At 39.9% G+C, this 20712-nt stretch overlaps 2 protein-coding genes across 6 annotated transcripts; both read right to left on the bottom strand.

The window, feature by feature from the left end:
* Positions 1-673: 673 nt before the first annotated feature.
* Positions 674-10757, bottom strand: klhl8 (kelch-like family member 8). Of its 5 annotated transcripts, none has more exons than XM_088435247.1 (12): positions 10679-10757; positions 8048-8283; positions 6953-7041; positions 6726-6891; positions 5479-5799; positions 4930-5116; positions 4713-4856; positions 4385-4496; positions 3859-4027; positions 3621-3780; positions 1758-1959; positions 674-1670 (listed from the first exon to the last, which is right to left on the bottom strand). In XM_088435247.1, exons 2-12 carry the CDS (start codon positions 8258-8260, stop codon positions 1547-1549), a joined length of 1887 nt encoding a protein of 628 aa, XP_088291373.1. In that variant the 5' UTR covers positions 8261-8283; positions 10679-10757; the 3' UTR covers positions 674-1546. The 5 variants fall into 5 exon arrangements, with proteins under 5 accessions (XP_088291373.1, XP_088291374.1, XP_088291370.1 ...); XM_088435248.1 differs by having other exon boundaries at positions 6980-7041; XM_088435244.1 differs by having other exon boundaries at positions 3621-4027; positions 6980-7041.
* A 743-nt stretch (positions 10758-11500) lies between these two features.
* Positions 11501-20356, bottom strand: sdad1 (SDA1 domain containing 1). Its single transcript, XM_088435243.1, has 22 exons — positions 20163-20356; positions 19944-20048; positions 19762-19860; positions 17906-18016; positions 17772-17843; positions 17592-17692; positions 17016-17073; positions 16863-16938; positions 15833-15930; positions 15674-15740; positions 15506-15609; positions 15372-15429; positions 14333-14391; positions 14185-14261; positions 14013-14110; positions 13866-13942; positions 12765-12888; positions 12557-12648; positions 12297-12481; positions 12017-12101; positions 11777-11938; positions 11501-11681 (listed from the first exon to the last, which is right to left on the bottom strand). The coding sequence occupies exons 1-22, from the start codon at positions 20250-20252 to the stop codon at positions 11634-11636; spliced, it is 2046 nt and encodes a 681-aa protein (XP_088291369.1). The 5' UTR covers positions 20253-20356; the 3' UTR covers positions 11501-11633.
* Between the last annotated feature and the right edge of the window lie 356 nt (positions 20357-20712).

The following is a 20712-nucleotide window of genomic DNA, read 5'->3' as shown; positions in this document are numbered from 1 at the left end:
CTAATTTTCACTGTACAGTTGTTATAAATAATTAGTCTATAAATAGTTCTGGTCAATGATGAAACAGACCAAAACTCATGTTAAACAGTAGTTTAAAGATATAGATGATGTAGACTAGCTGCTAAAATTAGCCTCACCGAAATCATTTTTGAAACGTCCGTCCTTAACCCAGCCGACACAACTTCAATTTGAATATTCACATTCAAATTGTGGAATGCACTATTTCTTCCCAAAGCATAAGCAATGCATCGCTATGCTGTGAAGCTAAGGGTAAGAAAAGAGTTAAGTGATTTGCACCGTTTTTAGGCTTAAGCCAATCTTCCACTGGATGTGTAATGAGCGTAATGAGCTAGATTTAGAAAATCCATATTTCCAGTTATGTTGGTGAGTGTAATACAAAAGTAATGAGTAGTGTAGTGCATCACATTTCAAATACAGTAACACTTTAATGTAAATATTTTGAAATGACAGTAATAAAAAATGCATTAGTTTTGAAGTAACTTGACCAACAATGTAGATAATAAATCGCTAACCAGATATTGAAAAATATTTGAAACTTGTGTGTGTATATATATATATATATATATATATATATATATATATATATATATATAAAAAGCTTATTACACAAGAAATGTATTTACGACAATGGGACAAAAATGACATAAAAGAATACCATAAATTCCCCAAATTTATTGAACAGATTACAACAGAACATTTTTAAAAAAACAACACATACAAAGGAAGGAACATATATTCAGGCTTAACTGTTTGTACGAATGCCTGGCAGATTGTGCAGTTTTACCAAACTATAAACACAAGGAACTAAACATTTGTAGTCAGAAATACCACTCATTGTGACAACAAAATGTGAAATACATAACTATTGTACGGTATTTTTCTTGGAAAAAACGAGCACAATGAAAGATTATGACTATTAACGAGGATACGGCTGTACTTGCATTTTACAAAAGTGTCCATAATATATTAAAATATATATGTATCTTTTATATAGCGACCCTTTGCAAGGAACATTGTGTGATTTAGCTTCTGACAGTCCAGCTATCATAAAAAACACACACACACTCAGACAAAAAGCATAACCCTGACATCTTTGTACAACACAGCAAAATGTTTCACTTACAAAAAGGTTTTTCAGCCATGATTGTTCAAGCATGGTTATGATTGATGCAGCTGAAATTCTGTTGCGTTCACGGACCCTGGGACACAAGGCATGTTAACCTTGCCCCAAAAGGAAATCATGAATTTAAAGCAATTGAATGTATCCATTGTTAACGGCCTCCTTTTATTCTGTTTCTGAGCTAGTTTTCCTTCAAAAATAGTACATGAAAAAAACTCAAAAACAAACATAACAAATTAGCAAATGCTATGCTGCCAACATTGTCAGTAAACGGTCAGTTGTGTGCTGGGCTGGATGGAATGCTCATATGTGACGTATATGTCGTATAGATTGAACAAAAAACGGACGACACGGAAGGAGGAGGAAAACGCGGACCAGAAGATGCAACATGTTTGCGGCCCGCCGTCACATGCAGTTGACCACGTTGCTGGATCCCTGGTCGATATCTCGGATTTGGCTCACGTGCGCCGAGCAGACGGCCACGCCCGCTCCGGCTCGGCAGTGCGACACGGAGCCCACCGGCTCCCACCTGCGAGAGGGGGACAGGCGTTAAGCATGGCCGCGACCAATCGCAGATGAAATAAATACCAGGCCCAGCCCCCGACACGCCCCTCACCTGTTCATGCGCGGCTCGAAGGCCTCCACCGTGTTCAAGTAGATGTTGCCGTTGTGCCCGCCCACTGCGAACACGCGGCTCATCACCGTGGCCACGCCCACGCCGCCGCGTGGGGTGGTCATCTCCGAAACATACTCCCAGCGGTTCATTCGCGGGTCGAAGCGCTCGACGGAGCTCAGTGGCGAGTTGTCATCAAAACCACCTGCACCACACGCGCAAAGGGGAGGTGTCATGAAGGGGTCTTCTTATTGGCTAGCAACCGAACCTTTGCCCAAACTCAGCAAAGATAGACTCCAGCTCAAGTGTTATGTTCACCACTTGCAATTCCACACTTTATAAAGCCTTAAAAATTTGATTTTACAGTGGACCCCGTTTTTTTCATTTTGCAATGTGGAATACTGAGTTTTTTTATCCCCTCTTTACGGTATTTTCCTGGCTTTGCAACCAAAAAGAACTGTCATGACCCCAGGGGGTTGGCTGTATTTGTGTTGTTTTGCCTCCATACTTATTTACTATTGCCGCCAAACTGCTTCCATGCAATGCGTCGCTACAATGCTGGTCTGCTTAAATCAAACTTGAAATGGTTAGCCATGGGTCCCACGATTGCTTGTGATGGTAAAGAGAAAAGTAAGAAGATGATTGATACGGAAATGAAGCTGGAGATAATCAAAAAATACGGAGTACACTAACCTTTCTAGGGGATATGGGCATAACAAGCGCCACTCAAAAGGTAAATAAATCCTTTCTGTAATTTTTATTTATGATGTTTTCTGATTGTATACTGTACATGTACCGGTATATTATATATACGTAGCACTTACTATACTACTGTGGTCCCAATTTTTCATATGTATGTACCAGGGGTTCTAAACGCATTAGCTATCTAACATAGGTTTGGATTGCCCGCCATACGTGAATTCACCTTAGGAGCCCAACTGCGGAACGGATTCATCTCCCACTGTATTTATTTATTCTTTGTAATCTGCTAAATTTGAAAATAAGTTGAAGTGAGTGGCTATAACTACTCAGTTGTTTTTTTTATTGTGAATTCACTCATTATCTTCTATAAAAATGTTCCTATACTAACCGGTTAAAAATCATGATTACCATTAGCAAATTGCTGATTACCTTAACCCTTGATATTTTGACCATCCTTTGATCTTCACATCAAAGGCATTTTGCATCAAAAAGAAAGCATTGAAAACATATACTAGGGAGTTGAAATTTCACCCAAATGGGGACAACATGTCAAAATTCAATATGGAATGAGCACTTAGTTATCAGAGCCAAGTGTGCCATCCCCTGCAAATGGAGTCTAATGGCAAGACGGTCTTTGCATATGCAACATTGTCAAAACAGTTTCATTTCAATAAAACATGGAATACACTTTATTTTTGTAAATGTTCCATTTGGAAATCATCCTAAACTCCACAACATAAAAGTTTTCAAATTGCTTGACTTTTCTTCTCCTAGCACTAATGTAAATAAGCTATAAGCTGAAAGGCTAATAATTCCCTTTGGTAGGCATTTTCTATTATTTTTTTTCCAGATTTTTTTTTTAATATATGGCGTTCAAGATAAAAAAATAGGAACAAAAATGAAGCAAAGTGAACAATAATTTCTAAACAACTGTTCCACTTTCTTTCTTCTGTATGGCCCTACAGCAATACAGAAATAACTACATTAAAAAGAAGCATGTATGAAGATAAAAATTCACAATTTTTTTTGCTATATTTATACTTAGCTTAAGTTTATACGTCGCTTAAGTGTGTTTTCACTATTATAGAATTCTTGTTAGTTTTTTATTACCTAAAACAACAATGGACATTTTGAATTTACACAAGTGTAGTAGTCCCCACTCACCGACAACATAGAGGCATCCATTGAGCTTGCTGACCCCATTCCCGGCACGCCGCTGACCCATCTCGTTGACCTCGGTCCACTTATTGAGGTGCGGGTCAAAGCGCTCCACACTGGACAGGGACGCCCTTCCGTCGTTGCCGCCCACAGCGTACACGAAAGTCTGGCGATGGGAAAAAACAAAGCGGTGAATATGAGGGAGCCGAACGAGCGCGCGCCTTGTCCCTATTAAGCGTCTTACCCCCAAGGCCACGGAACCCACTCCTCCTCTTGGTGTGTTCATGTGGGCCACGGCGCTCCAGCAGTTGCTCTCGATGTCGTAGCGCTCCACGTCGTTGAAGCACGAGTTGTCGTCCAGACCGCCGATCGCGTAGATGGGACCGCCTAGTGCGGCCAGGGCGATACCCCTCCTTGAAAATACAGATTTACTTCAATACATTAGAAGATGGTGGAAAAATTCCATTTTCATTTAAATTTATCGCGACATTACATTAACAAAGAAAATGAACCATGGTTTTAATATCAAAGTTGACTACCGCAATTATTGCGATCTCACTTAACTAGCATCTATCACTTCACACTCCAAACCACAAGGGGGCAGCGCATGACAATGCACACAACTTCCTGAAAATGAGCTAAAAAAAAAATGAAGACAACAATTTAAAATTCTATTGGCTTGTATCACTGCTATGACCCACATTTGCATCTTTAAGGCCAGCAAATGTAGCATATAGCATGAACACAAATAACAGAAAACAGACAAGCACCTTTTTGTGTTCATGGAGGCTTTCATCATCCACTTGTTGGCGAAGGGGTCAAACACCTCCATGTTGCCCAGGTGCTCGTTACCATCGTGCCCACCCACGGCATAAACCTTACCTTTGTATAAAAAAGAGCAAAAAAAAAAATTATGCTTTATCTTTCTTAATAGGGCATTTAATGCTACATTATCGTTACGTCCACCCCATAAATCTTTTGGACAGATGAATAACTGTGCAAATTTGTAGTAAATGAAGTAATTGATTTGATAATTTAATCAACATTTTATTCAGCAACTTGACACACAGTGGATAACAGCACTCCTTTATCTTTTACCTCCGACGGAAATGACGCCGACATGCCGTCGTCTGCTGTTCATCTCAGGGCCTTGAAACCAGCTATTCTTACTGATGGAGTAGCACTCGATGCTGCGAAACGGGTCACCGGAACCCCCACGACCACCCACGCAGAAGAGAACTCCTAGGAAAACAATGATCTTACTTTGACAACTGGCCAAAAAGCAAAACGATGCACGGAAGAAGACAAAGGCCACCTGCGGTGTGTTTTCGGGGCACGGTGCGGGCCGAGTACTCAAAGTCGGGCACCGCTTTGTTGCTGAGGTGCAGGTGGTAGTTGCGGGCCTCGTCCATCAGGTCGCGGCAGCTCAGGTTGCCTTTGATCATCTCGTCCTTGGCTACTGTGCCGGTCAGGAAGTCCACGGGGAGCAGTGGCAGGCGCACCTGGAGGCCAAAGGCAAAAACACCAAAGCAATTCATGTAAATGTAATACAGTAGTTCTCCAGAAGGGGTACGTAGAAGGCACTTCCGGGATAGCTTTTAACAAGGTTTCTACTGGTATCAGAAAATCCAATTTAATGCCGTGACAAATATTGCATTTTTCTTTTCAAATTAGGAGCAAATTAAGTGGAAAACACATCACCTTATCACTTTTACAAAAAGTGTAGAAACATTTCTACATTAACTGTAGAAAAAGTTTTCATTCGAATTATCTTGATCTCTATTGTAGTATAACAAAAGTTTGCATTTGGACTAGGGGTGTGTACATTTTTGAAAATCACTCCAAGTGCAAAACAGGAATTAACCTGAGAGAAGATGTTGTCCAGCCAAGCGTGGTGGTGCTGCGGGTTAGCTTTGAGCCACTTGACGGCCGCCTTGTACACCTGCGTCTCCGAATGGATGTTGAGCTCGCTGGAGGCCAGCAGCGTGCGCAGGTGCTGCGGCGAAACGCATGTGAAGTCCTCGCACTCCACCACCTCGCTGAAGTGCTCGCAGGCGTAGCGGTCGGCCATGTCCATCAGGTCCACGCGGTTGTGGCTCTCGGCAAAGGTGCGCACGGCCAAGCAGTTGGTTGGGTGGAAGTGGGCCTTCATGTACTCGCAACACGCCCGTGCCACCAGCTCCACCTGGATTATTTGTGAGCTGTTACACACTTCATGTAGGGATTCACATCTACTCTACCAGGGCACATTAGTAAACGCGAAAAGCCCTGGTGGGCAGCCAGTTCTTTATTTTAATTTCAACCGATAAGAAGATCCCCCCCCCACCCCCCCCCCCCACACACACACACACACACACACACACACTCACTAGTTTTGTTCACGAGTTTCACTCGTCTTTGTTGCACTATCAATGCCAGAAGGGCTGCTGTATAGCAGTCTTAGTCAAATTTTTGGGGGGTGTGGGTTAGCACACCTGCCTCACAGTTCAGGGACACATGTTCAAATTCACCTGGCTATGCCTTTACTGTGTGGAGTTTGCACATACTCCACACTGGAGTTTGGACATACTAAATCATCCTTAGGTGTAATTGGGGGCGTGAATGGTTGTTCATCTCTGTGTGCCCTGCAATTGGCTGGCAACCAGTTCAGGGTGTCCCTCGCCTGCTGCCCGAAGTCGGCTGGGAGGGCACCGGCAAGCCTACGAACCGCGCAAGGATAAGTGGTGATAGAAAATGAATGGATGGATGATTTAAATGGCTTTTTTCTTTTAACATAAAAACGAATACAATTCTAGGTATACTTCGGTATACCGATAATAAGCTCATTCATAGTCTCGGCAGCAAATTGAAGGGCGGGCGTGGAACGTTTTCTCTTTTCTTGGAGAGAAGCATTGCTCTAAAATGAGAGGCAGAACAATTAAAAGTTCCTCCACCAGATGAAGACAAAATCCACCTGTGTACCATTGTTGCCATTGGGAAGACAGAGCAAGCAATGGCTTCCCGTAAATAGATCAGCTTCAACTAAACAACTACAAGCATGTGATTTTTTTGGTCATGTAAATTAAATAGAGCAAGAAACAGTGAACTATACTGCACTCTAGCAGAACTCACCTGAAGGATGCAAGCAGCATAAAGCAGAGGCTGGACATTGTCCACGGTGAGCGTCAGTTTGGAGGAGTAAGCAAAGTGGACTAAATCCTGAATAGCATCTCCATCAAAGTCTTTGATCTCAATCAGTTTTTGTTTGGCCTCTGTCATTTCCGAAAGAAACATGGCCCTGAGGTACAAACAGAATTCTTAATTAGCATGTTTTTTCATACACATTTAAATATGCTTACTTTTGATGTGTTTCCAATCGTGCACACCTGAAGTAGGGAATAACGCAGGCCAACACAAGTTTGTGGCATGGTATCAGCCGGCTGCCAACCTACAATCAAAAATAAATAACTAAACATTTGGAAGACGTCACCAATGTCATATGGTGATGTGCTGCTGTACATACTAGATACCAATTAAGCAGCCTGGAGTACAGTTCGATTTCGGTATCAGCAGTAACGATACAAGCTTAATCTTACTTTTAAAGTGATTTCAAAGAAATTTAGAAGATTGATCAACTGAGAATTCTGAGAAATAATCTAAATGACGTCAAGAAAAAAAGTAAAAGAGTGTAAGAGTGTCAGAAACATTTTCTTTTCAAATGAAGAGTAAATTAATTAGAATATGACACAACATGACTAAATTGTTGTATTTCCAATGTTTATTGAATCAAATGCGAAAGGCACAGCACTCTGTTGTAAGTCCTTTTAAAACACTAATGCTTTGTGCTGATTTTTTTTTTTTTACTCCACTAATGCTTTGCACTGGTTAGGCCCTAACCGTTAGGGGGCATTTGGGTAAAAAAAAATATTTCATAGAGGGTAAATCATTGAAAGCGAGAACCACTGCTAGAGACGTTAAATCAATGGAGGAAGAAAACAAAAGTTGAGCTCAATTTTTGTAATACTTATACATTATTGTTTACTGCTGTGTTGTCACTGGACAATGTTGATGCTGTTTTGACATACTAGCATAAAATTTTTCCAAATGTTGTATTTATGTGATATGTGTAACTTAAAATGCCTAAAGACAGTTAAAAGACCACGAGATAAATGGGTACCGGCTTTAAAGTGCGTCATGCTAAATGTTTTCTTTGCAATAATGTCTTCTATGTACCCCCACTAGTCTAAACAATAAAGAATAAAGCAGAAACATCCATTCAATTTTGTCTTATCTCAGGGAGATTTACATACTGCAAATGCAACATTACATCATTATACCATGTTTAGACTAGTGGAGACACAGGACATATTTTAACAAAGAACTTTCTTGACATGACTTGCTTTAATTGGAGAGTCAGAGTAAATTCAGCCTTAAATACTTCAGCAAGGTCTGACCTTAAGCGTGACGTCACAGAGCTCCCCCACTTCGTAGAAATGTCTCAACGAGTTGTGGAAGTCCTTCCAAGCCTCGTGGGCTTCGAAGACAAAGGAGCCGTCTGAGTCGCAGTCGACTTTGGATGGTTTGGCGGCGGCGGTGACGGCAGAGGGGCGCTTCTCCTTGGGCTTGGGCTGCTTGGCATGCTCCGGCACTATGTCCCCTGGTGCCATGGCGGCCTTACAGGACACAATACCTGGACAGAAAGAATGCATACCCCAATTAATGAGTTGAGTAAGTTCCATAACCAAGTTCGGTTCATTTGTAGAGCGAATGCCCAGGTTTGCCCAGGTTAAAAAAAAAATGTATTCCGCAAACCTAAAATAGACTATTTTCGATGACTGACCTATTTTTCGAATACGGATAAATTTGCTCCCCGCCCCTCCAAAAAGTGTATAATTCTGAAGAAAATAAAGTATGGTGAAAATATGGTAAAAAAGGAAAAGCTGAAAATAGTATGTCAAAAGACATGCTTTGTCTTAGAAGTGTCATACTTTGTGATCATTTTTGCATCACAGGCAGGTGAATCTTTATTGGGAGAGTGCAAGACATCTACAATGTGGCATGATTGAACATTTTTACTTCCATGTAAAGATTGTAAGTCATGTTTTACAATACAAATAGATTCTTAATGCAAATTTGATCATATTAGTACATAATTTAAACAATGTCTACTTACCAAGACTGTACTTGTGGAAAATAAAAACAATCAAAACAAAATATTGCTGAATAAATTGTGAGAAAGCAGACTTTCTTTGAGGGACACTGCCAGCTGAGCAAGTTTGGCTTTCATTTGTTTATTTTCACTTCCCTTTTGCTCACCCAACACTGACTGCAAGCATATATTAAAAGGGGTAAAACATTTTTTAACATACTTAACAGAACACAAAAAGTACCGTAGCACAAAAAAGGAATGGGTATCCAAACTCGTTAGTCAAGGGCGGGGATCCTGCATGTTTTCCACATTTCTTACCCCAACACACCAGATTCAAATGAACAGCTCCAACAGCAAGCTCAACAAAAGTCTAATAATGATCCTGACCATTTGAATCAGGCACTTACAATTTACTGTCTTCCCTTCTGAGCTGAATAGACCTGAGGCTCATTAGAGGCTCATCATCTGCTCAGGTTTAGTCACGATATTTCAGTAAAAAAAAAAAACATTCATGACTTGGTTTCACTTCGTTTGGAAAGATTGTGTGTGTGTGTGTGTGGGGAGGGGGCAGAAATCAGTTGGGCTATTATGATGGAAACAGCCCTTGAATATGTTGCATTATTTATTACTGGAAAAAAAAAAAAGATTCTGGTGAATTATTTAACAAAAGCGGAACTTGTACTCGAAATCTCGCACGAAAAGAGCCACGTTTTTGTTTTCCATTTATCACTCTTTATTTGAAGTCAAGGACTTATAACGCAATCCCAGTCCATCATGAGCCTTTAGTTTGAATCTCCACACATAAACTTCACTACCCAAATTCATGATCTTTAAGAAAATCTAATATGAAAAAATAAAAACGATGAATCACACAAAGCAGTGTTTACTTATCTTCCATTCAGCGTGCAACTGTACTAAAACCTAAATATGAGTAGCATCCAAAGGAGGCTAATAGTAAGCGACATTTACTTTGTTGCATTGAAAAACGTTTTGATTAAACTGCATTTGTATTGTGCTCATAGTCCCCCACCTTGTGTGCCCTGGCAACAAGTTCCGGATGTTCTCAGCTTCCTGCCTGTAGACCGCTGGGATAGGCACCAGCAAGCCAGCTACTCTAATGAGGTTAAGTGGCGATAGCAAATGGATGGCTGAATTATATAGGCATCTGAATTATTTTCTGAATTTGCCTTAGCTTATGCTATTTATGAAGTATTTTTTCATGCGATGTTGTTGCACAATGTTAAATGCATATTATTTTAAATGTGTATCTGCCATTCAACGCACTATGTTAAAACTAAAACATTAATCAAGTTACTCAGTTGTGTTGATTTTTTTTCTCCCCAAAATACGGTATTGAGTCTTACCTCGAACAAACCACAAATGCCAGTGGTAAATTACTCTTAATTCTGTATGATTTAATTGACCCATTATGGCCTTGCGAGTAACATGTAAACTTGAATCATATGTGGAAAAATAAACAAGCTAGAATACTTACTAACTCGGTTGCTTAAATATCGTTTTTTCTTGATGCATTCAACGAAGACTCTCGACCAACAGACAACTAGAATTCAGCGTGAGGTAGGCCATATAGAGCAACAGCATACATCTTTGAGTAGGCACAGAGCACGTTAACACTTGGCCTACACGAGTTTTCTCTTGTAAAAATGGCCTTCATTGCCTTGTTTTTAACGTTAATAAACCTGTTTTTCCGTATCAAAACCCAACATAATTAGTGACAGAAATTAAACGATGTTGCTAGCAACAGGGACGGTTAGCTTTTTAGCTAGCAACTGCAAAACAGCTAATCTGGTGTGACAGCTCAATAGGACGAAAAAAAATGCTACAATGTAACAAACAACTCGACACATACAACCCACATGGCCAGAAAAGGAGTGCTAACTAGCTGACGGATGCAAACCAAATCGAGTTGGCTTACCTCATTTCGTATGAAGCGTTGAAACGCCGGCTGTTTTTTTTCAAGCGAATTTGCACGTTTGTTGTGATTTCACCCAGCGCTTCTTGGGTATTGTAGTTTTTCCCCCAACGTCAAACGGGGTATTTTGTCCCCGCACTTTCGACAAATGCGGCTGTGATCTAAAAGCGAGTTTGTTTTTTTTTCCGCTGGATAACTAGTACTTTTCATTTTGGTGTTCCATAATGTGTCCCTTCCTTCGAATAATTGTTTTATTACTCTTTCTCACATCAATGTATAAATCTGAAGGACAATTTTTACACTAATATGACAATTTCAGTTTAATTTGTTGTGTATATACAGACTATACACACTTCATAACCTATATTCAAACTAAATATTATTTTATGTGCATGTGCACACATTTATAATATGCATATATAAATTGGGGGTGTGCTTAGCACATCTGCCTCACTGTTCAAACTTCAGAGGCCCCAGTGTTCTGAGGTGGCATCTGCAGATTTTCCCCATGCCCGTGCTACTCCGGCTTCCTCTCACATTCCAGAAACGTGCATGGAAGGTGTATTGGACACACTAAGGGTATTGTCCTTAGGTGTGATTGTTGTGAATGGTTGTCTGTCTTTGTGTGCCCTGCGATTGGCTGGCAACCAGTTCAGGGTGTCCCCGGCCTAATGCCTGAGCCTGGCTGGGACAGGCACCAGCAAGCCAGCACACATACTGAGGATAAGCATAGAGGAACTGGATGGATATATATACATACACATTTTTATGCACGCACACACGCACGCAGTATTTGTACCCTATTAACATTAAACAAGTGAGTCCTTTCACTAGTAAATACAGTTATATTCAAATCACAACATTGTTGGGATTGATACAATATAAACAGCACATTTATAGAGTACACAACATGATTTGATGAAACAAAAAAGGATGAGGATAATGTCTTTCAATTGCACTACTTGTGTTGCTTTTTCCTCTTTAGGAGTGCATCCCGGAGCGCAATCTGCAAGAAATGGGAAAGAAAAAAAAAAAAATCATACAAAGATACATATTGAGCGAGATATAAACTGGCAGAAAGTTGCTACGCAGTCCACTCACTTGTTTTTCTCTGAAGGAACGTTTGCCTTTGGTTCGGACTTTCTGGCTGTGCCTCATCATCATGAAGTTCTTTGAGCGTTTCTTCTCTTTATTGCTGGTGCTGGCGTGAGGATTTAGCTTGGTCTTTTTCCTCACAAACTCCTTACGATCCGTTCGGCCCGCCTAAATGCCAAACGTAAAACATGCGGTCAAATTTGGCGTAAAGAATTGTGAACAAACATGGGTTTCGGTTTATCAAACCAGTGCTGTCGCCAGGCGCGTCTCTTTATCAGTTTTTGGTTTCTTGTGGAGCTTCTCAATGTCCCTCAAGGTCAAGAGTTCCCCTCTGGCAAATGAAATAAAACAAAAGGTTCAGTCAACAGAGGTTGTGCAGTAACCACAGTATCGCTGTTCCAATCTTGGCTCAGTGTCACCTTTCAAAGTATCTTTGGGCAAGACACCGAGAGCTAATTTCCTCTCTGTAGACCTTACCAGAAAATAGTTTGTGGTGCCCTTTGACGATTAATGAGAACATTCTAACCTGCTGTTGTCTTCATTGTCATGGTCTTCTGCTTTCCTTTTCTTCCCTGGTGCGGCGTTGACTTCCTTGGCCATCTGCGCGAGTCTGATCTTCTTGAAGTCCTCCTGCGTGAGGAGCCTGCTACCGCTTACCGCCGCAGCTTTGGCCACCCGCTCTTCAGCTGGTAGACTCTTCAGCTTTTCCGCCTCAATCATACGATCACACAGAGGTATTAAATCACGACATTTGACATGCATTTGGCAGACAAATATCAAACCTACCACTTCTGTTGTGTCTTCGTCGGACGAGTGGTGGACGTTCACCCATTCGCCATCCTCGTCTTCGTCGCTCACGCTGGCGCTCTCCCAACCGTCTGTTATACCAAACGTCATTTAGTAGCACATCAAAGATGACTGATTAAAGGGGAAGTCCTTTGTAGAGACCATTTTTGCGATGATTTTCCCTCCTGATGGTTAATGATCTGCTCACCTTCTTCACCATCTTCGACTTCCTCCTCAACCTCGAGCACCTCGGCTCCAGGGATATAGTCTTTAGCTCCCAGCTCGCCATAGTCCTTTACCCTTGCCTCCAACGATGACTCTGTGGGTCTTCCCTGTACACAAATGCTTGCATTGATAAAGTTTCTCAATCATACTGTAGTATTGATACCATTCATCAATCATTGCATTCCTAACCTCTGGACTAGACATTTGCGGTTACTGAATCTTTAGGGTTAAGACATTTTGGGCTTGGACAGCTCCCGCATCTCCAACTGTAACCTTTTTTTTTTTTTTTTTGGAAATCTCTATGCACTATAGCATGGTTAGCTACATTTGGTACAAATGAGCCAACTTTGAATCTCATCTCATCTAACAACTGTGGAGTGAAGCTGACTTGACAAAGTGTCAGAATTTCTGACAGGCACATTCCAAAATGATGTAGGCTTTCTATGTCCTATTCAAATGTCGCCATACAGAATTTAAATGAAATTGTCAATTTGAAGATTTTGTTGAGGATCAGAGCTAAACCACCACCTGTGTAAAGCCCCTTTGATGTTGTATGTAAAAGATGTTTCACCTTTGTTACATGTTGCTGCTCTGTAAGGCGCCCAGAGCAGATTAATTGACAGACACATCACATAAGTGAAGTATAGTAGAACCAATAGAAAACGCTCTTCGCCGTGCACCTGTCCACGCTGGCAAACTTGGCCTGCGGGAACTAGCTACGCCATGCTCGACGTGGGCGGGTGCAAGACGAAGAGGGGCTACAGCAGAGAGAAAGGACATATATGTGCACGGAGCCTTTTTCCGCCAATCTCCTACAGCAACATGTCCCACTCATGATCTTCTATCTGGAAGTCATCTTTTGGGATGTCGGTGAAATTGCTCTGCCCAAAGTGTGAATTGGCCAGGTCTAATATATGATTCGAATAAATAAATAAATATCTAGTTAGCTCCTTTTTTTTGCAGACTTTTTTTTTTTCTTTCTATCAAAAGTCCCAGAACCTGAATCGTCCAAATTCAAACAATTTCCAACTCTACAGTAGAGTCGACTGAACTTATATAATGCGTTCATCCATATTGTGCTCACCCTGTCCTTCTTGTGCAGCATTTTCGGGTTGAGATTCCTAAATAGCTGGATGAGACTTCTGGAAGACATAACGACATCTGGAAAACAAAACACATGCTGTCAGTATTTGAGACAACAACAATGATAAGTACAAAAAGTCTGTCTCACTCTTGTCTTTGTGGGTTTTGTACTGAACCAGATCTTGCAACAGGTCCTCATTGATGCCAAGTGGACAACGAGCAGCTACCTCTTTGATGGCGTTGATCCTGAAAAGTCATTTTGGTTGATTTAAGTATTTTTTTTCTTTCATACTCAACCCCATAAGAAGAATGCCGCTCACCCCACAGTCATGACTTCGCCAGAGTTCCGATCCGTGACAAAGTTGTTGGCGATGGTGCGGATCACCGATTCGATGATCTGCATGCATTTGCGGGGATGTTAAACATGAATGTTGGCCACTTTCTGAAAATGGATGTTCAGAAGCGTACCTCAGGCGGGACAAGTTCGTGGGTAGCTTGTGCGGCGCAAAGGAGGATCTTTGTCACCTCTGCAAGAAATAACAGTTATTCGAGATGATTTTTCTGTACAAAAAAAAAAAAAAAATTGCCAGAGACGTGTAAATGATCACCGAACGCCGGTAATCAGTGTAATCCGATGTATAAAGTGATGCAAGGGGGGTGACCCCCAGGGAAAATTATTTGTGATTAAATAAGGATTGGCATCTTTTATTCCGGGCACTTTGATGCACTTGGGTTTTTTTCTGCTTAGACCAGGGGTGTCAAACCAGTTTTACGCCTTTTGGAGAAAAATCTATTCCTAAATGGGCTGGACCAATACAATCATGGTATATCTTGATATAAAACAACTTCAACTGTATTAGTATTTTTTAATTATTGTCCAAAACGGTATAAGCACAATATCACTATTAATGATAAAACATTAACATTACTAATAATCATAAAACATATCAAGTTGTTCATTTATTTACAAAAATTCAGCTCATTTTAATACCTTACATAATCATCACGGGCTGGTTCTGGCCCACAAACGGGTTTAATCTGGCCCATGGGCCACATTTTTGACACCTCTGGTTTAGACAAACTTTTAACTTGTACAAATGTTGAAAAGAAAAAAAAAAAAGTAGTAAAAGTTGTTGAAAGCTTTTTTTAAAATATTGCTTTTTCCTTGTGCCAATATTAAAAATAATACAGTTTTAGGGCTAATTATAAAATGTATATCGATAATAATGTTATTTATGATTGGTGTGCCAAGTCGGGGTGTGTGAAATATTTTCTCTTTCCTCGGGGTAGGCTTTGCAAAATATAATTGAGAATCACTGATGTAATCTACAGTAAGAAATATGTAGCACATACTATCAATCAATTTCCACAGTACTACATGGTTAATTCATGAGAAAATGTACAACGCAACCCCAAGTTGCTAAACGCCAATAAAATCTGTAGATAGACGTAGAATGAACCGCTGGGATGCCATTTCATGTTATTGTATAAAAAGAATTGCAGCTACCTCTTTGATGTGGCTGAAGGAACCTCTGGATGAATGGATAGTAATTAAAGAGGAAGAGCTGGAAAAAAAAAAAAGTAAAAATGTGAGCATGTAATTTGTTGATTCTTCATGAAAGGAATGTCAGAATGTTATACCTGGTGGATCCCAATAAGCCTGGAAATGAGTTCCATCATCATGATCTTGACCTCGAAGCGCTCTTTGGAATTTTCCAGCTGCTTCAGGAGCTTCTCTGAGAAGTCTGCCAAACGTTCTCGATGAGCGATGACAAGAGCTGAATGCCGAGCGGTGACGAGTGAGTCTACCTTGAGGATCGTGGATGAGGTGAATGGCAGAAAAGTTGAAGACCTCTACCTTCTTTTTCTTGTGTTTCTGCACGGTCATGTAGAGCAAAAAAAAAAAAACAACAAAAAAGACATGAGGCAAGCAGAATTTCTAATTGAAAATCACATTGAATAATTTACCTTGAGGACTTTCATTGCCTTTTCTAGCTTCTTCTTGTTCTTAGAAGTTTTCCTCCCTGTGTTGAATCTTACCATCAGGTCACGTGCTGTCACTCCCTCTCCCTGGCAGATAAAAGAAAAACCATGAAACAAACTTAATCAATGAATCCATTGCAAAATTTGATCATATTGTAATTTAAATGAATACCAAATGCAATGCTGATTTACTCATACACTTAATGCTGGTATGAATGTTGAGATTTTGTGTAATTTTCCACAATATTTGTATGAGAAAATGATTACTGAAATGAAGTTTTGAAACTTGGTCATTCATGCCACTGAGCATTGATTAAACTCTCGTCCAATTTCAGAAGCGTATTTTTTCTGAAACAGGAAATACATTTGTAGTTGTGTAACTTCGCTCTTTCTTTGATCACACAGCCAAAGAATAAACAAATTATGCCCAAAGCAGACCAAGTTGATGCTTGCTGAGCTGCGATTTTGTTCATTTAATCCTTCTTAATCCAGATAGGGCAACATAGATCATTTACAACCTCCGTATGACTACAGACAGTACAGGAAATCGACAAAATAAAGGAACATATGAATAAATTCAAAAACAAATGACAGGGGAACCCTTAATACTATTTATTGCTCTTAAAGTACTTGTCCTGTCTTGTCAATTAAGGGTTCACATTTTTACCATGTCATTTGTATCGTAATTTATGTGTTTTTGTTTTATTTTGCCATTTCACTCTGCTGTTCGCACAAAGCAGGAAGTTACTTTTTGGACTGGTTATATTCTGCTTTGATACAACCAAACACACATCACACTTTGTCCGTTTCTTTATACTATAGTATCAAGGTGAGACAAGGAGCAAGATTACTTTTTTCATCTTCACAATAGAGCAGAGATCAAGATGTTCTAGGTAGATCAAGTCACTATGCACCCCTGAAAAAACTTGCCCTAATTATTTTAAGGGTGATTGAGACTTGTAAGAAAACTGGGTCTAATTGCAAAATTAAAATCAAGATCAAAACAATCAGTCACTTGCCTCTGATTCAGAGTCGCTTCCCTCGTTCTCTTCATCCGCCCCCAAGAAAAACTTAAGCGCAGCCACCAGGATCTGCCCGGCAACAACACATTGTGATGAATTATTTTTCGGGAGCGAATGAAAAATAAAAAATGGGGTCGGAAAACCACCTTTGTCACATTGGAGAAGCAGGCTGTGGTGATGACATTGACCGTCTTGGTGTCATTCCTGCAAGCATTGGCTTTAATGATGAAAACGCAGTGGGGCATTTGAGAAATGCATTTAACTCTTTCAGTGCCATGGACAAAAATTCTTGTCTTTTAAAAATAATAATAAAAAAAAATAAAGTTCTCATCAAATTTCCAGCTTTGTTTTTTTTATAATGGAGGAACCCTATAGCACTGTTGACTAGTGCTTATCTAATATGAAGACAATTGAGCAATATAGTGATTGGATGACATTGTTGCCATTCATACTACACATACATTACATACTTGTAATTCTAAGTAAGGAATAGAAATCAATCTTTCATATGATATAATCCATGTTTACATAGACATAACACACAATACTGTGTCGGCCTTGAAAGGGAAGTGAAAATGCTAAATATACCGGCACTCTCGAGGTTGTCTTTTTCGAGGACGTTTGACACTGAAAGAGTTTAATTTCTTTTGTAAATCAATACATATCTCAAATCATTCCCACTCAAAACAAGAAATAAAATTGCCATTGAGTCGTTCCTTTACCAAATGTTCCTCTTATACAGCTCCACCATCACATCTAAAGATATCTTGGCTGCAATTGGGTTTCGGTCTCTCAGCATGGAGTACATATAGTTCTGCAATGACTATAACACACAAGAAAATTCAACCATGGTGATGGTAAAAAAAAAGTGTGGTAAATGACAGAAGAGTCCATTCACTTACCGAGTTCACCTTGTTATTTTTGTGCTTGAAATTGATGTTTTTGATGTCAGCCACGATGTGTGTGTATAACGTCTGCAAAGACAAACGGCACATTTTGAATCACGCCCTTAATGGCTTGTCTTTGCTCCACATACCTTCCGAAGCAGCTTGTCGTGACACCGCAAGAGCTCAAAGAACAGCTCTAGCAGGCCGGTGGGTTCGATCAAGTCCTTGTTTCGCAGGAGAATCAAAGCCTTGCAGAAGGTCTGAACAACACAAAAGTCATTCATTTTACGCTGAATCAAAAGCATACTACGCAACTGAGTTCTGTATAAAATTATTCTCCCAGATTGAGTCCTGACTCCTAATATAAACAACAAAATGTAGTTTGGATATCACTTGCAAATTTAGGGCACTAAAAACAACTTAAGTTGACATTTTAGATTTTTTTTTTTTGACATCATTCGAGGAAGATTGATCTCTCAGCCACGTAAGCTGAGTTTTGAGGCACAGCTCCTGTTAGCTGAGGTTGTAACGGCATTATTTTCAAGAAAAGAAGCAAGCAGACCGAACCACCGTCCGAATCCATACTTGTTCACACACACACACACACACACACACACACACACACACACACACACACACACACACACATTACAGAAACAGAGAGGATCATGTTAAGATTATGAAGTCTTCAGCTGATTCAATTAGAGGGAAGGGTAAGGACCCTGTGTGCACCTGTTAAAGAACATGCAAAGGTATTCCATTTTACTTTATTAATTGCGATATTTTGGCATGCAGACATACACACACACACACAATCATAAACTTGATGGAACACGGCTGGTGCACAGCTTGACCTATTTATGGCAAAGTCAACTCAAGCTGCATTGCCAGGTAAAGGAGAAAAAACTGCTTCAAGCGCATTCAACGTTTCACTGGCGCAGCGTTCATTAACAACTCACAATGTGGGGAATCTTAACCCGGAACAAGAATATAACTTACGGATATGAACACAAGAAACTGTGAAGGATTTACTAAAGGTGAGATGTATTCTCTTTTGCTATAGTTTTTACATTTTTGCCAAACTCTTGGTAACACAGAAAATTCCAGAATTTGACCCTGAAATTGAGCGTGCATCTGATACACAGGTGCATCCTATATTTGGGTAAATATGGTTTATAAAAATATACTTTTATCTCAACTCGATGGTTGTAACCCTACAGTAGAAGTACAAACCACCTTGTATGGTGATAGTTTGGTTTTCAAGTTGAAAGGGTGGTTAAACATTGATAAGATAAAGACCATTTGAAAACATTGAAAAAATTTACATCCTACACTGCAGCTAAAATAAGAATGTTGCTAACCTAAAAGCTCTGAGGAAAGATCTCAGCTGCAGCTGAAAAATAAGTCTGACTCTCCTTTTATGGTTACATTTCCACACTAGATTATTTTCTTAGCGCTTGTTCATTAAAGAGAAAACATTTTGAATACTGGAATATTTACATTAGGTATTAGTTTATTTACACATTTTGAAAGTCACCTTTTGCTCAAGGACTCAACCTTGTGAGATGTTATGTGATTTGAGTTTCGTTCCACCCTGTTTAGGTTTTTTCTTGTTTTAATGTTACTTATTGTGTTTACTGTCTTTGCTAATTTAGCTCAGAGCACAGCAGTTTGTATGTAGTTGATGATTTTCAGATTTTGGTAGTTGTCAGGTTTGGATTCCTAACCTCCATTACTTGACTGCACTTTCAAACATTTTCGCACATCAATAAATCAAGTCAAATTGATAAAGCACATTTAAAAAAGACCTTTGGTCAACCAAAGTGCTATAGCACTGCAAATACAAACAATCATATCACTGTAAAACTTTGATTTGTAATTTAGTCCTTTAACGTGACTTTGGTTTTCTTCATCACGCTGTTTTTTTGTTTTTGTTTTTTTTGACTCGCCAGCTTTCATCGTAAAGGTATGCAAAAGACAGGGGTTCCAAAAATGACATGCTCACCAGTCTTAAGTCGGCCTCCACAACAGTGTGGTGAGTCATTAGCAAGTCCGTCAGCTCTTGAGGAAAAGTAGACAAATGCTCTTGATAACAGTGGCCCACCTAATTGACGAATCAACGACCATTAGTAAGTACAATTAACAAGACAAAAACAGCAAATTTTAAGAGTCTATATACGCGGTTACCTGAGCTAGGAACATGACAAGTTCTGTCAACTCCTTGTTGGCTTTGTCGGGCTGCAGTTTAAAAATCTGCACATTGGACTGGTAGTGTCTGTACTGCTGCAAAAACTACAAAAAAAAAAAAAAAAAAAAACACATAGACAACCATTCAAGTTCAATGATGGACGCTCATGCAGCAAAAACGCACGCTAGCTTTTAGCATCTGTAGCTTCAAACACTCACCTCATCTACGTAAGACTGCGGATCTCTCTTGATTAGATTCTGTAGTTGCGGCAAATTGTTCGGCAACTTGTTGTTTTGTCTTCCCGACATGGCAAAATATTGCAATGTCAAAAATCACAGAAACACGGCTGTTTAAGATATTTTTCACAGGGAAAGCGTGGCGAGTGTAGACGTCGCCATTTTTATGTTGTCAATTGCGTAGGTAGTGACGACACATCCGCTCAGTGGTCAATTTAGAAATTACTTTTTCGATTGTATACAGGCCACGTTGCGGTACATACCGCCACCTACTGTACAAGAGTGTTGCATTTGCGTCCCCGCATTTACAATGGGGGGCGCAATTCCCCCATTTATATACAAAATATATACAAAACATACAATTCGAAAATATAATTAACTCGTTTCAAATCTAGAGATAAGAAAGTCGTGCACTGTTGTTAATGTGTAGGTCTGGAACAAAAATAAAAGGTTTATATCAAGAGTTTGAAAAAGAAAACCGCGTCAATTGTTAAAGTCGTTACGACTCTTTAAATCATTTCAAATGCTAGTT

Source organism: Hippichthys cyanospilos, chromosome 15, assembly GCF_059441005.1.
Source record: "Hippichthys cyanospilos isolate Australia breed blue-spotted pipefish chromosome 15, RoL_Hcya_1.0, whole genome shotgun sequence".
NCBI lineage: Eukaryota > Metazoa > Chordata > Actinopteri > Syngnathiformes > Syngnathidae > Hippichthys > Hippichthys cyanospilos.
The sequence above is the reverse complement of the archived record's forward strand: the minus strand, read 5'-3'. Positions and strand labels throughout refer to the sequence as shown.

Coding starts and splice junctions, on each gene's coding strand:
- klhl8 (XM_088435244.1), bottom strand. CDS start 8,260: ATGGCACCAGGGGACATAGTGCCGGAGCATGCCAAGCAGCCCAAGCCC. Junction 4,857..4,929: donor GCCCCGAAAACACACCGCAG/GTGGCCTTTGTC, acceptor TTGTTTTCCTAG/GAGTTCTCTTCTGCGTGGGT. Junction 4,497..4,712: donor CGGCGTCATTTCCGTCGGAG/GTAAAAGATAAA, acceptor TTTTATACAAAG/GTAAGGTTTATGCCGTGGGT.
- sdad1 (XM_088435243.1), bottom strand. CDS start 20,252: ATGTCGGGAAGACAAAACAACAAGTTGCCGAACAATTTGCCGCAACTA. Junction 15,931..16,862: donor CGACTCTGAATCAGAGGCAA/GTGACTGATTGT, acceptor TCTGCCAGGGAG/AGGGAGTGACAGCACGTGAC. Junction 15,610..15,673: donor CCTCATCCACGATCCTCAAG/GTAGACTCACTC, acceptor AACGTTTGGCAG/ACTTCTCAGAGAAGCTCCTG.